General features: G+C 45.4%; 1 protein-coding gene across 1 annotated transcript; it reads left to right on the plus strand.

Moving 5' to 3' along the window:
• Positions 1-934: 934 nt before the first annotated feature.
• Positions 935-14697, plus strand: LOC121837112. Its single transcript, XM_042292578.1, has 4 exons — positions 935-1079; positions 2051-2181; positions 11546-11694; positions 14385-14697. Coding segments are annotated over exons 1-4 (594 nt in total). The 5' UTR covers positions 935-1078.
• The last annotated feature ends 1777 nt before the right edge of the window (positions 14698-16474 follow it).

The raw sequence follows: 16474 nt of genomic DNA on the forward strand, positions 1-16474 counted from the left end.
GTTCGCAGGTGTTGCGTCATCGTGGTGCATGGTTGTGCCCCAGGCCTGTGAGTGCTCGCGCCAAAGTTTTCAGCTTTCTTACCTCCCGGAGCGTCTGAAGTTGTTTTGCTCCACATCACTGACCCATAATTGGCGATGAATCATGCGAATACTCGTGTGTAGATGGATAAGTATTGCTGGCTAAACAATGATACATAGGTAGAAAGATTCCTCTATATACACAAACCGAAGTATATTAGATGCAATTTCATTGTGGTCAGCTCGATATTTTAGCTATATTTCAGGGATAGATGAAAGTGAAATAAAAGTTGCACCGCTAAAAAAATTGACATTGTGGCGAGAAAGTATAAAACCATGGCCAGAAGCACAAATACAACAAAAACAGATATGCGATTTTGAAGCGGATTTGATTAAAAAAACAAATAATAATATATATTTAATCTTTGCGATTACAGGCAATTACGAATGGTGGCATAATTTAATCATGGAACGTAACATCATGGAACGGCATAATTTACCGTTCCATGATGGTAACACAGGCTCAGTCCTACTCAGTTTTGTATCGTACTCATGAGTACAAAGGCTCCGCGATGATGCGCAGAACGTTCTGTACACAACTGTCTAAACGGTTGCTTGATCATGAAACACAAAGTGCTTGCGTTGATGCCCATCAAAAGACTGCCTGACTAAAATGCGAAGCGCCCCCCCCTCCCCCCCCCCCCCCCCCCCACTCTCCCGAAATCTTCCATTTTGCTGGGACCTCCTCTCCCCCCTCCCCCTCATACAGCATTTTGTCATGGGCGCCTCCCCCTCCCCCCGAAACAAAATCCTGGCTACGTGCCTGCGTCTTCCCATTTCTAGCATGGCGCGTTGACTGTGGCACGTTCGCATGGCGGAAGATTCGAAAGTGGGCAGCGTTGCCTCGCAGAACCGGCTCAGCGTGTCCCTTCTCGGGCACTCGGTGGTCTTCAACGCCGCCTGCGCTTCGGTTGTGTACCTGCTGCCTTCCGACCCGGCGCCATTACCAGGAACGACTTCCACGCGCTTCCACGAGCGCTGGCTTGTCGCCCTCGACTACAGTGAGTACGAACCGCGGGTGTCTCTCCAATATGTTTGGCTGAACTTGAGCGTGCAAAAACTTTTCGCCATTGCAAAAAAAGAAAAGAAAATAGAAGAAAAAAGTTTTTCGTATGTTTTAAATGCAATATTTTTTCCCCAAGACTGGCGGGAATAAATTTTCAACTCTAGCCTTATGTTGTATTCACCTGTTGCCACATTCTTTTACGTTTTTCAAGTATTGGAGCCACGCACGTGTGCCATGGATGTTGGGGAATCCAACCCCAGGCTTTTTCAACATATAAACACCGATTTAACGCCCGACATAAAATATAAACACCGGAAAAAACGCCGAATTGGTGAGACACCCCTGAATTTGAAGAAAAATCAACTCCCCAAGCGCGGGACCCTAGTTATAAGATACCATTTATCATCTAGTGTTAAGTTCTGGTCTCGCAAGTACTCCAGAAAAACATTCAGTGTATAGCATATAAATTGCCCACGACGTCACAGTGTGCCGGAATGTCGCAAGTTGTCTAGACATAGGATCAGGGCCCGTTCACACACTTGCGACTTCTTAGAACCGCGTGCCTTGAAACCTCTTAAAATCTCTTGCGACAAGACAACACACTGGTGCCACCTATTGGGAAGCCGTGGAACGGTCGGCGGTTTCATACTTTTAGACTTGAAACACTTTTGACCATGTTATAAACGACCGTTTCTCGTAGGTGGTATACCTATGCATTTGACCTCGCGAATAGCGCAAAGCATGCGCTCCACTGAAATGCAGTTCAAGAGTCAAAGCATAGATGGTGCCAGCGTGCTAGTGTCTTCTCTCGTCGTGAGAGATTTTACGAGGTCTTGAGGCGTTCGGTTCTAAGAAGTCGCAAGTGTGTGAACGGGCCTCACAGTCAAACGCAAATGTGTGAACTAGCCTTTACAGAGTAGCATTGCAAAAGAAACCTTAATTGATACCGGCTCATTATTGGTGCAGTGGCTGTGGCGACCCTGGCGATTCCGTTGGCTCTGGTGTTTCTGGCCACGGCCTGCCTGTTCAGCTTGTCCAAGAGCCCGCTCAAGAACGTCATTCCCAAGGGGGACGTTATCCTCGACGACTACACTCAGGTGACGGCTGTTCCATCTTATCTCAAGTAATATCTTAAGGAACACTCAGTGCGCACGCGCTGGTTTTCGGAACTTATCCCGGTGAATGAATTACACGGCTATCGGTTCGCTTGCGGGACTCGGTGCGTCTTCTAGCTCGAGCAAAATCGGGAAAATGGTAACTATTTCATCTGATTGTAAAATGCGTGGTGTACCGGCAGGGAAACGGAAAATATTCCTTTGGGGAGATTTACTTTTTGGGTGGACAGCGAGGCCGGGACAGTGAGGTTCTTCGTGCAGTTTGACACGATGCATGAAAATAGTGACTAAATATTTCCCCAGCAAATATAAATATATATTTCTTTAATTTTGATATTGAGAAACGTTAAATACGAACAAATGGCGAATTAATTTTGTTCTCGGTGCCCTGCCTTTCGACAGTTTTCGTCGGTATCAATAAGAGAACTACAGTCATCCGCAGTTATATTCCGGCACCTTTCTTTTCTTTTTTTGTCATCTTTTTTTTTTTTTTTTTTTGCGTTAGACACGACTAAAGTTTAAACACATTTCTGTCAGAAACCACGTTGCTGTCACCTTTCTTGTGCAAAGAGCAAGAGACTAAGGTTACGAAGTCTGCAGAATATCTATCGATCGTCGATAAGAGTGCGGCATTGCGAAGAGAAACTAAAGGCGCGTTCACACTGGCGACTGGCGACAGTCGCGGGAGCGATTAGCGACATCCGACCGCCGACGTTCACACTTGTGCGATCGGCGAGTCGTTACTGGCGGGTCGCTTCTCGGGTAGATTCAGGGTTCGCGTTTCGCTGCTTTTCTAATTTTGTTGTCTCACAGCTACGGATGCGTCGTCGTTGCCACATGAAAAGGACTCATTATGTTGACCTGGGTCCTTTGGAACCGTACGAAGAAGCACAATTGGTACATAGGCGTGCACTCGCTCGAGCTACCGCGTCGCGTACGTACCTTTCAAGAAGTGGCACGGATTTGCCGCCAGGCCGAGTTTTTTCTCGGTTGCTCGTACTAATCGCGATGCCCCGCTTATAAAGCAATGGGTATTCTTGAATAGCGCTGACTAGCGCCGCCGCAGAGACCTCCGTAGCCCTGTATCCACGGCCGCTGCCGCGAACCGAGGCTTTGAACGGATATGCTGGTTCGGTGCTGCCTTTCCCACAGACGCTCGGCGTGCCGGACGTAAACAAACGCGAGGCGCATCTCCCGCCACTTTTGAGGCGCCGCCGATTGGTTCAGACGCCGGGGGACACGGCGACAAGTCGCCAAATTCGGTCCGGAAGAGACTGGTCCAGACCTGTCGCTTTCGCGACAAAAATTGTCGCGCGACACCTGCGACTTGCCGGTGTGAACGCGCCTTAAAGGCGGGGGCTCAAAATTTTCTTCAGCGTGGCAGAAGATTCCCCCTCTTTTCTTTTTTTCCTCCTCCCCTTTCCTCCTCCATTTTCCTCCTCGCTTTTTACGGCCTTCTCACACGAGTGCTAATGGGCTTACCGGCCCCCCGACAAAATCTCTGTAACCCTTCAAGGTTCTCTGCTTTAATCCCAAAAACCAGGGATTAGTTAGGCAGGCTGGATATCAGCTCGGAAGGGTTCGGGCTGGCTCGCTTTTCTTCTTTTTTTCTTTTTTTTTTTGCTCTTTTTCTGCAGTTCTAAAACACACTCAGATAGTCAACACCAACTAGCCCAACAACAAGTTCTTTTACATTCAGATACTTTCGCATGCGGCCACACATGCTACACCACCGCATATTTATCTCGAGTGAACGGAACTTGAACATCACAGCAGAAGGAAAAAAGATGGGTATTTTTATCCGAACTTTGAGCTCTACTCAGAGAGTTGAAAATTTGTCGTTCTAAAAACGGCACACTGAAGAGTGATTATATCACTATTGTGTTCTTTTTTTTTTGTTTTTTTTTGTGTACAAAGTAATAATAATGAGTAATTACAAGTCAAAGATATTGCAGTCAGAGGGACCCAGTCTGACCATTTCTGGGGCATAATATATAGGTTCGTACTACAGGTGTTTTCTAGAGTGACGGCCGCCTCGTTGAAGCTACTAAGAAGAGTAAAAACAAACTTCTATAGAAACTGAAACGGTTTATGGTATATTTCATCTATCTTCAGCCTTTGAAAACGTGCATTTAGTTTCTGTCGACAAATGTAACTGAAAACTTGACACCCGACAAATATCTTGCGTATCAGCAAAGAGAACGGGAAACACGGAGATAGAACCGCAAAATCACAATTTTCTTCGCGTAAAATAGTGCAACTAGCAATATTATGCCACTAGCAATATGATGCCATTTATTAAAAGACAGCAGGTATTACGAAGTTTTCATTCTCTTCTGTTCGCATTAGTTCGCTGATGAAGAAACGGAATGCCCAGATAGCCTCTGCAGCCCTTACATAATTGTTTGGGGCTTTGTCAGGGTGGGCGAAGGCCATCTCCAAAAAAACCCAGGAGTTCGGAAGGTGTACTGCCGCAAGTTTTGGGGCTGCTTGGATAATTTAGGCGTCTGGCGTTCCCCGCCTACTTAGAAAAGGAATGGAACAGCGGTCAGCTCAACGTCGTCACCAAGCGGGAAATCATGCCGAAATGTGTCCTTGAACACGTGCGAGATCTTTACCCGAACCCAGCCGGGATTCGCCACAATTAATCTACAAAAAAAATTATAAAAAGGGGTAGGCTTAAACGATTTGGCAGTTTTTGAATATAGTCATGCGGACTAACTGTCCACAAGTACGGAAAGAAATGCAGTAGAGATGCAGAGCTCTATTGTGTTATTTATGTCCATACTTGTCTTTCGCGCTGTACGCCAATTAAAATGAATTATGCAATATCTATAGAATATGTCTGGTTATGTTGTCTTTAAAAGAAAAGTAATCAAGCAAGTTCGGTATTGTGCCACAATTTGCGCATTACAATTTTATGTGGAATTCAAATTCAAAACAGTACTTCCGCGGGAAATAATGCATCCGTCGTTCTTCGTCTTCCTGAAGCTATGAACTACCGATCCCGGTTACAGGACTTTTGGGTCCACAAAATATCACGCTCAGTAGAAAATTCGCCTTTTTTACCAAAAGTACTGAAAATTATTTATTTTTCAAACAGGTCGGGTGGTGATGCGTGTTTGAGTGTAGAACCGTTGACCATGGGCACTGGTTTGCGCCAAGAGTGCAGTGCTTTCTTTCATGCTGCCCGCGACGAGTGTTGAAATTTGACTATAGTAGAAATAAAATCAACTGACACCCTTAGAATTATTTTAAACTTGCGCTTTTTTCAGGCATTAAGATTTTTATCGCACCTTTTATTCATTGTCGTCTTCGATGAGGGAACAACTTGCCGAGGAGGCCGCGCTGTCCGCGTACGCGCCTTGACAGATAAGGTCGCGAATGCTTTTCACGAATATTTAAAGACCAAGCATAAAAATGAAAGACGCAGCCACTTTACGCCAATGAATTAAGCCAACTTTATGTTTTGGGTAGACGTCTTGCGAGAGTTGCAGTATTTTTAATTATGCCTAATAAATTAAATGTTTAGGACTAAGTACCAAACTTTTTTTAGATGTATTAAGAACCAAAATATCAATTGGAAAGTTCTAGAGCTGCTTGAGAAACACCCGAATTAGCTGTTTGCAACGTGATGCGGCTCGCGTGGCTTCCTTCTGATTAGTAATAAAGCTTATGAAACATGACAAAATACCCCGTGATAAAGCGCCCGCCCCATCATAAACTCAATTTCGAATGTCCCGGGATTTGTTTTCATAGGCCCCCCCCCAAAAAAAGAGAGATGCATGCGAGACGCGTGCCCCACGCTTTATTTATATCAGAAAAGAACTGCCCTCTATTTTATATACAACGTTTTTTTTTTTTTTTTTTTCACCTACTAGATATTAGAAAAAAACGTGGAAATTAACGTTTTGTGGATGTGAGCTAAACGGCCAGGCGAAGATTGGGCTCAAGAAAGAACGCAACAAAAACCGACTGATTACCTAACATTTGTTAATAAACTTTTTGATTATAAAAGAAAACGGGATAGTTGATTTATAAAGTTGTTGGGCGTAATCGAAAGCCACCAAATTGTCCAGTGAAAATTAGCGCCATTGCGGTTTGTGTAGGTGAGCTATACGGCCAGGCGAGGATTAGGTTCAATAACGAACGCAACTAAAACCGACCGATCGCCTAAAATTCGCTAATTAACCTTTTAATTAGAAAAGAAAACGGCATCTTGTATTTAGAAAGTTGTTGGCCATAATCGCAAGCCACCAAACCGTCCATTCTTAAAAAGGTGTAACGCGCGTACACTATTATACGGCGTCCTCCTAATTTGGGCGCGAAAATATAGTTCTGATTTTATGTGGGCTCCATCTCCGCGTGGCACAGCCTAACGCCATGAAGCTAAAGCAACAAATCTTGCGCATCGCTGTGACAACGCCACTGTAGAAGGGGCGGGGAGTGCGGTGGCCGAAAAGATTGCGGTAACACGATTCGCGTCCAAATTAGGCTTTTTAGGACGCCGTGAGCCACTTCACGTCCACTACATCTCTTTAAAAATGAATGATTTGGTGTTTTAGATGGCTATAGATAAGGCACAAACCGCAATTGCGTAACTCTGACGTCTTTTTTAGAAAAAGTGTCTAGTCGTTAAAAAAAATCGCCCTGTATAAGCACGATTGTAAGGCAGTTCTTTACGTCCGGCGACATCATTACGGCATGGAAGGAGACGTTGACCACAGATCATACTCTGTGTATGATCTGTGGTCACTGTTTTTTTTTTGTACGAGAATGAGCAAACATTTGATACCAAATAAAATAGATTTAGCATTCACCAAATTCGGCTTGTTTACTTCATTCAAATCGATATTTGATTTGATTACACTCAGTTTGTACCCGCACACGCCTACTTTATTCCCTAATGAGTTACAAGTAATAATTACATTTGTTTTGTATTTTTTTTTGTCGTGCGAGGTCATCACAATTTATTATTAACAATCGGAGCTATGCGATTACGCGGAGGAGGCGCATTTGAAGATATTCAAAATTGTTCTGAATACACAAACAACTTCAAACGTCTTGCTGTTTGGGTCGTTTCCTACACGCAGGACCAATAATAAAGTCAACGCCTTATAGAGGAGACTATTTCTATCAACTCAACGCGCAAACACGATGTGAAGCGTGTCTGCGTACGTTGGAAAAGAGATACTGGCGAGCAAACCATAGCGTCGAATGTCCATGCATCAAAATGTCCGTGCACCGAAATATCCGCTCACCAAAAAGTTCCACACCGAAAAGTCTTTGCAGCAAAAAGTCCGTACACTGAAATGTCTGTGCACCAAAAAGTCCGCACCGAAATGCCCTACAGCAAAACGCTCTACACCGAAAAGTGCTAGACCCACTGCGGATGGGATCCTCTGTCACCTCTGCCGGTTTACGAACCATGATGATTCAGAACCACTGGTCTATGGAGCGCCATCCCTGATATACAGAAAATGCCGCTCGTACTTCCCGTTGTCGCTATGAATCCGCCTAAACAACAAAAGATGCCAAATCAGATATTTATATTACAATTGATACTTCAATGACTACTTCTTTGAGCAGAACAAGGCATTTGTGCTCTCACAACAGCAAAGAATCGTCTTCCAAACCAATGCTAAAAAAGAGCCAATGCAACTCGTTGGGAAGAGCAAGTGCCAAGCTCGCTCAAAACAGCTACTCGGTTGGTTCAGGTCCTTGTCGCAGGTGTGCCGGCTGGCTTCTGGATAATCTTTTCAAATCCTTGAAGCTTTCATTTCCTCCACCCCAAACTTGTAAAAAAAAAAAAAAAAAAAAAAAAAAAAAATGCAGCCGGCAAAAAAACAAAAACAAAAAAAAAAATCGGAAGATGGCGAGGAGGAAACGAGAGGCGATTTCCCCCTTTCACAGTGGCGAGAAGGAAAGTGAGGGTCGGGTTCCTTCTCTCTGCTTGCGGGCCGGCCTTTAAGAGAGAGGAGGAGATGCGAGGGTGCGTAGGCGACAGAACGCCGAGCTCTGATTGGAAAGATTAGTGGGTAGACCCAAAGGCTAGCTGGGCCTCTTTCTACCCACTGTCCCCCTCCAATCAGAGCGAACAAGAGTGCCGTCTGCCCCTCGCGTAGTGTCGGGCGTTCGAACGCCAAATGACGGCGTTCGGCATTTGAACGGGTTCGAACCGAGAGTGGAGACAAAGGCGCGGCGCCACGACGTCCCCGCTCACACCAGTGTCCTCCTCCCCCTCAGTTTCTCTCCGTATTCGCAACTCTAGCGCGCCGCTCGCCCTCCCGCGGACGAGCGGAGAACCAGAGGAACGGGGACGGCAGCGGCGGCGGCGGCGCAGAAAAGGTGGCACGAGCTGTCTGCCTTGATGCGTGAAACCGTTGTAACGAAAAAAAGTGAGCGCGTTAAAAAAGGAATTCTTATGCTCCACCTCGCAACAGCGTTGCACGAAGGACCGGGATGTCTAATTTTATTAGGGACTTTTCGTATATCGCACACGCTGCCGATTGCTGGTCTTGTGCATGACCGCCAGCTCGATCTGTGCTCAACGTGACGGCAAACGCTCCCGCTAATAATGTAGAGCTCCAGCGTTCGGTCTATGAAAAGTCTATTCTTTGTCCTAAGTAGGAGAAAACTGGTCGCGCAACGATATGTCGAGCAATACACGTCGGGAATGGGTTTGCGTTCTAAGGCCGTAGGAACATGACCATTTACTCAAAGCACTTTTAAAAGATAGAATACGCGTACTTGCTTTCAGGCAATTGTAAGTAAATAAATAAATTCCCGAAGAATCTTAAACGTGTCTGTGTTAGCCAGCCGTTCATGACGAAAGCTTAGAACGGGCAGTTTTTCCGAGAGGGGCCACAACGTTGCAAATAAAACGGTACAAAAAAGAAAAAAAAAAGTACAGATATTAAAAAATGCATTTCTGGTAGAGAAAGAAATAAAACCCCTAAACACGCCGATTATGGTAATAGGCAGTTTTAACATAGCGTTACCGCAGGCAACCGTTGGCTACCGTGAGCACGGCAACGCTCCTGGCACGCGCTAAGAATTGTGCTTCAAAGGAGCAGCGCAAGCCTCCGGTTGAAATGCTACACGGCGCGGTAGCCTGCGGTAACAAACTTCCTATCAATAACCATAGAGCAGTTTGATCACGTGTTGCAATACACTAAAAGCGAGACGGTAAGCATCGAGTTGCGAGCCTGTGACACGAAGGCGTCAATACTGTGAACGCTGCTCTTCTGAAGCTTCACGGTCACCGTGCGCTGCTCACATTTTACAGCACTAATGGCCAGGCAAAGCCCAGACACGGTATCTTCATCACCCTCTAAAATATTCTGCCACAAACAGTGACGTGGCCGGTGCGTAAAACGCGCTCGCCCACAACAAAGCTTCGCAAGTCGAGGTTTCTGCAACTTTTAAATATCCGCATGCTCATTTTACTAACGGGCATCAACATCTCCGTCACTTGCAATATGATCCTGCCCTAGCCATTTCGCGTTTGCAGACAAATAAACCATTTTTAGAGCACTGAACAGCGTCAGCAAACAGGCGCACGGGAAACCCTGGAGAGTCTATCCCCGTCTCTTCCGCCATCTTGGAACTACCGCCCCGCCACCTATAGGGCGTTGGAGTTGCGAATAGGTTTACCAATTCGTAACCAGTTCGATCAAGGCTAGCATACAGTCACAGGCTGGTTTACAAATCAGTCACAAACACAAAAAGAAAAAAAAAAGTGTTTTTTTTTAATTTTTTTTAAAGAATTAAGTAAACTAGAATCATTTTATTTAAATGACTGCGACTAAAAAAAGAAAAAGGATTATTTATCTTTATATGTATTTTCAAAGATGACAGATTGATTGATTAATCCGTTCAATCTCTGAAAACAATACGAAAGAAAGGATTACTACGCTTGTAAACTTCATGAATACAGTTTAATTAAAATCTTTTTACTGATGTAAATAGAACAAAAGTAGATTATTTTTTTTAATTGGTAAAACGGGTTTTCATTTTTTTTTTTGCGATCTGGATTTCTCTGCGTACACCATTACTTTTCTTGTTTTGGTTTCTTCACATTTTCATTTGCTTGCAGTACCTAACTGACAAACGAATTAGAAGGTATAGAGAAACAAAAGTTGGGATTTGTTTAGAAGAGCATTATTTTTTGTTCGTTTTCAACCTGTTGTAACTTTTTCTTGCATGGTAGTTGCATTTAAGTACAAATCAACTGCACATAGCGAGCAAAGTAAGCAGGCGCAATAAAACAATACGGAAGAAAGGATTACTGTGTGTTTAAACTTTATAAATACTGTTTCATTAGAACGTTTTCATTGACGTAACGAGAACAGATGCAGCTTTTTATTTTTCTACTTCGTAAAAAGCGTTAGTTGTTTTTCTTTTAGAAAGGGGGGGGGGGGGGGAGCAGGGTCTGATTTGTCTGGAATAGGAAATTACTTCTCTTGTTTTGGTTACTTTCTTTCACACTTTCATCTGCTTGCAGTAAAACATTACGTAACTGACAAACAAAGTAGAAGCTAAAGAAATACAACTACAACAATGTTTTGATTTGTTTAGAAGCGCACTACCTTTTGTTCTTTTTCAACCTGCTATAAACTTTTTTTTACGATGATTATTGTTTTTAGGTGCAAAACAAGTGCACATAGAAAGCATCAACTGATTTATTTCTTTACAACTACCCTCAGTGCCTTGAGGAACATTACAGAGGAGTGTGGTTGGTTACTACAATTCTAAATTTAGCGTTATCGGTGTTAGGCTAGGTGGCGCAAGCTGCCTCCCATCACCATCCATCCATCCGTCCATCCTATAGTGACGATGTCATCGGGAAGGCCATACTAATACACGATAGCTTCTGGTAGAAGAAAATGTTGATGGGCTGGTGAAATGGTCTTGGGACGGACAATCTTGCATGGATGCTCAAGTGTTGCCGATATGTAGCTGGGCTGGCTGAGGAGAGACTGTCGCAATGGTTCAAAATAGTAAAATTTATGAAAAGGGAAAAGACGGGAAATCCTGCGACGAATGGAAAGATCAGAAAGAGTTAATTAGACAAAGGTAGACAAAGCCTAAATAAAAGGTGTTTTCGGGAATGTTTCTCCGGGAAAGGTTTGACTTAACTCGTTAAAGTAACACCGGCGTGACTTAAATCACGATATTCAATCACGATACAAATCGTTCTGATTTTTATCCTCCACCCTGGTCACAAGAGGAGTAAATTCCTCTCTGGTCGTAAGCAGTCGCAACTGTGCGTGAACCTATGCCTTTCGATCGGAGGTTTCGAAAATCTTTCGAACAGTTCTTCTCTCCCCCAACTCCTCCCCAGTTTGCGCGAGTGGACAACGTGGAGCTGAGGCCCTTCACCTGGGTTTTCGACGGCAGCCCCGCTTCACAGCTCGCGCAGCGGAGAAGACCAGGGCGTCCCAGAACCCCTCTCTCGTCGCGTGGGACCGACCTGCCTTTCCTTCCGCCGAGGTCAGTCTTCACCGATGCCCCCATCTTAATGCTTTCTGCCCAAACTACTCTGGACTTTTTTGGTGCTCGATGCGGTTGCTTGCCGAGCTGAGTCTTGAAGACGCGCTGCAGCATTAGACCGCGCTCACACTGTTGGTGGTTGCGGCGTGTTTTCTCCTTGTATGACGGTCACATGGGTCATACTGAGACTGGCTGCAGAAATGTTCGAAGTGCACACATGAAGCAAACATGTCTAGACCATGCTAAGGCGTGTGAAGATAATTGTGCCGGTATGTCTGAAGCGAATATCATGACTTTTGCATGATCAGCGTGACTATGTGCGGCTTTAGAGATGTAGCAGAATGACGCTGCATTAAGTAGTTTTAGTAGGTCGTTCCGACAACTCCGATAACGGTACCGTGTACTCCGCAGACGCTTTGGCGTGTGCATCATGCCGTTATCGGATGTACCGTTATCGAACGTACCGTTATCGGATGTATCGGAACGGTCACCTAAAACTTCCCTGTTTTCATTACAATATATATATTCGATACTATAGCATGCACACAGTGGCGCGTAGCGCCGTTGCGCGTGCATTTCTTCGCAATATTGGATACGGTTTTCCGTATGCAAAAACCAACAAAAACAATCGACTAAAATTTATTCTCTACCGCTGGCACTGGAAAAAAGTTTGGTGACTTGTCCACCAATGGCGTTGGTTGGGGGGAGGAAGGGAGGGAGGGAGGGAGGGGAGAGGACCAAAGGAAACCAGGTGACTTGGACCAACGAGCCTGGTGGACGCTTTGTTCGGGGACACATGTACTGGAGAAATGGGCATTCCTCATCTGGACCAGAAGAACGGGGTGAAGGTGGAAACCGAGTGCTATTCCGGTGTGCTGGGTCGTAGAAAGAGAATTCTATGAATTGAAGCCCCACTGGGAATATCCTTCAGAAATCCTTCCGCTGTGGCAGAGCTGGAGAGCGACACAGCAAGAAAGTGCGATCTTTGGCGTTTCGTGTTGCTTCCTCCGTACTATTCGATTCTGTAGTAAAAACTAACGTCCGGGGTCAATTTGCTTAAGTGGGAAACCAACCTACAGTCGATAAAGGTTAAAGTTGGACCCCAATGTGCCAAAAACAACAGATTTATGCGTGTATACGCTGCGTGGCGCAGTGTATACACGTGGGACTTGTCACATCACAGGGTGGTCAACAATACCCGCAGGCATGCCCTCTCTTCCATTTTAACTGTGCAGCAGGTTCAGCTTGTCAGAAAACAAATAAGGCCCCCAATTCACGCTGTGAAGCTGGTTGGACCGCGAAGCGGTGGTATCACCTGCAGCGATTGCCCACTGCACTATACCAACCTTTCTATGGCAAGCGCCACCAGGTGGTGGTTCAGTCGTTGGCGCGCTAAATAACTTCCGGTTTATAAAAATAACAAACAAAGGCCACTTTAACAACACTGCTTTAAGTGTAGATGAAACGTTAACCGCCGATTCTCCAGGTGAACGCCAAAATAACTAAGGAGTGCGAGATCTGGTAAAATGTTCGAGTAATCTTGTAAACCAGCTTGCCTTCTCCAAGATGTAATATTGTAGAGCCGAAGGCCCTCATTAAATCTCCAACTTTGGTGTCCGTGTAGCATTTATGCTTTCTAGCACAGGTGACATAAGCAAGCTCGACAGGCTTGCAAAGACGATGCGACCGGAAGTCACTTGGAACGCAAGCGGCAGTTCACGTTTGTAAATAGCAGAAGGGTCTATATCAAATGATTGACAAAAGAGAATTAAATGCACTGTACCAAACATTTTTATATATGAAAAACTTCGTACGCTGCCGTTGCCGCGGCAGCTTATGCAACCCCAATCTTTACCGGGAAACGCATGCGGGGAGCGCTACGTTCTTATCACCTATCACGTGGTTTTGATACTTGCTTTGGTGTTTCCTTATCGAAACAAGTGTCAAAACCACATACGTGATAAGGCGTGCGCGAACGGTGATAAAGCACGCGCTTAAGTTTGTCAACGGAGACACACACACACAAAAAATCCCACCTGTGAGTCATATAGAGCTTCGCCGTAAGGTTTATTTCGGAGAAAATAGACTGGTCCGGCGCTCCAGAAGTAGTTACTATAACTCTTTACAAAGTATACATTGTGGACGTACTAGATCAGGAATAGAACGTTCACAAAAACGTCCACATGCCAAAAAAAAAAAAAAAAAAGGAAAGAAAGAAGCAAGATGACGACGCATTTACTATGTACGATTTGTTTAGCCGGTGATAGGAAACGTAGAGTGCTCCTCAAATTTAACGCCACCACGGCATTTGCCGTTTCTGACAGTCCCTGCGGCGGCCGATCAAACTATCTGAAGAATGTTTGGGTTCCCGATTTCTATCCCATCCTGAGAAGGCATCCCGAACGTTTTGGTGACAAATTAACAGTAAGTAGCCGACACGAGCTCGATGTTTGGGAACCCAGTGGCGACGTTAAGTTTCGGAAGCACTGTACAAAGACGACGAGTGCCATGACGACGAACTTTTGGTACTGATTGATTGACTCCATTGTATCGTGGCGCTGACAGCCGTAGGACTTGATGTGAAACGGAGGATATTATACGCTGCTCGCCACCAATTTGGCCGAACAAGGAAACAACGGGAGTCTTGATATTAGTCACATGACATCTCACCCCTAACTTCCGACTTGCAGGTTTACGTTCTGTCGCGGTCAGAGCGTCGGCGGTATCGGTACTTGCGAGCACCTGGCCGTGGCGGGTACATCGAGGCGCCGGGACGGGCGGAACTGCTCGACCGGCGGGCTGACGGGCGTCGCGCCGCTGCAGACGAGGGCGTCGTCCCGCGAGGGCTGCTGCTGCTCCCTCTCGAGCGGCGACGAGGACTTCGAGACCGCGGACAGCTTCTTCACGGACTGCTTTGACGAAGTTCCGCGCAATTCTGTTCAGGCTGTGGCAGGGCTGCCCGACGTTGGTAACACGGAAAGATCCTCTAGGTATTTTAAATAAAAAAATGAAAAATATCGAGGATTTGTTATGCTCGGGGACAACTTTCTGTGGTTTTGCGGTCAAAAGTACGGGAGCGCGTTCTTCGGCGCTGATTAAAGCTATGCACGCGCACTCCTCATTTTGTCTGAAAGAAAACAGAAAGTTGTCACATATGGCGGCGTGATGTTTTGGTGGCGCCCTTCTATGGTTCCCTCTCCTGAGGTCTTTACCTTGCGAACAACAAGCTCGATGGTGTTTGAAAGGAGCATGGTTCAAGCTTGAGGTTATTGCGCTCGGAAAGCAACACTGACAACACCGTCAACGTTTAAGCTTTTACCTTACCCTTACTTCCATCAATGAGAAATCCTTTGCTGATATCATAGTCAGCATTCGGTCAATCGTGGAAGGCCGACCACAGACACGCTTTTGATCGCTCACGTCACCAGTAGGAAGTTATGGCAGCCTATTCCCACATAACTGTTTCCTCAATCAAAGGTTTTTTGTTTCTGAAGCATTGATATATTAAACGTCGCCTTCGAAGTTTCAAGAATCTGAAGCATTGTGCTCAATTTTTATTTTATTTTTCAGCGCTCCCGGAGTCGATGCAAGGCCTTCCCAAGGTAAGTTTGCGGTATGTCTCTACAAATAGTATAATATTGTGTTAGGTAGAGAAAATAACTTAGCTCACTTAAATTTGTTTAGCTCGATCAAGATCACTCGTTAGCAAACTTGGCACGAAGAAAACCTATGGGAAATATATTGCAGTTTTTGTCTATCTTTCACTGTTCTTCGTAACTCCGAGAATTGTTCTTATGGCTGTCAATTATTCAGCGTTTTTACCCGATAGGACCTGTTATGGGTCTCGTCTGTTCGGGGTCCAGGCAGAGACAGGCCGAAGCCGGCCTTGCAGCGATTGGCGTCCATGGATCTCGGTGTCGATTCCCTCGGTAATCTTACCAACCTGGAGCTCTTGGCAAGGCAGTGGAGAACGTCGGTCATGCTCAGGGTAAGCTCTGACCAAATACGGAGATGTTTACACTAGGGGTGGTGTCTATATGTACTATTTAGCCTTTAGTCAGGTCAAGCATGTTGCTTGGTGACGATATCACTTCCATGATTTAGATAGTGCTGCACAAAACCTGTGGGGTACTATAGCCTCTCAGAGTGAAAACAGCAGGGCGTGTCTTTTGAACGAAAGGTTTCCAGCACGCGCTTCGTGCCTTCCGCCGTGCTTTTGGCCGCGTGCGCGTGCTCGAGGGGCACTATACGCAGAAGCGTTGTCGAAGGTTAGAATCTCGCGCTAAAGGCGTTAAAACAGACTCCAGCCTGCTGTTTGTACCTCGCCAGTGACTATAATAGAGGCTTCGTGGACAAAAATTATGCGCTTATAGTTACTGTCGTCAGAGAGCGAGTAGGAGTTTGTGTATCGGTTGGATATAGGGGGTCAATTTGAGTGTGCTGTGCGCGACAAGAGTTCTTATTTGCCGCAGCTGTTGTGCGCCTAGTATGTTCATGTCAGCGATGTATTGGCGGAAGAGGTGGTCATTCTTTGTATAGAGGGCTAACGAAGTACTAAGCCACTTGGGCAAATTATTCGATCAACTCTATTTTTAATTATTTGATTTGTTCTTTTATCTGCAGAAAATCTGGAGGCGGTCTGAAAGACGAGCTCGGTCATCTCGCGAATGACTCTCTGCAGACATTGGATTCGACGACTACGAATAAAATTAACGATCTGAATGGAAATACTTCTTTTTGCAGGTCACACTTCAGCTGTGGAACTCCCCTTCGCGCGGGA

Source organism: Ixodes scapularis, unplaced genomic scaffold (assembly GCF_016920785.2).
Source record: "Ixodes scapularis isolate PalLabHiFi unplaced genomic scaffold, ASM1692078v2 PGA_scaffold3__209_contigs__length_174095766, whole genome shotgun sequence".
Classification (NCBI taxonomy): Eukaryota; Metazoa; Arthropoda; class Arachnida; order Ixodida; family Ixodidae; genus Ixodes; species Ixodes scapularis.

Excerpts from the sequence above, each read along its gene's own strand:
- LOC121837112 (XM_042292578.1), top strand. Across the intron at positions 2,182-11,545 it reads TCCTCGACGACTACACTCAG|TTTGCGCGAGTGGACAACGT; the intron begins GTGACGGCTGTT and ends ACTCCTCCCCAG. Across the intron at positions 11,695-14,384 it reads CTGCCTTTCCTTCCGCCGAG|GTTTACGTTCTGTCGCGGTC; the intron begins GTCAGTCTTCAC and ends TCCGACTTGCAG.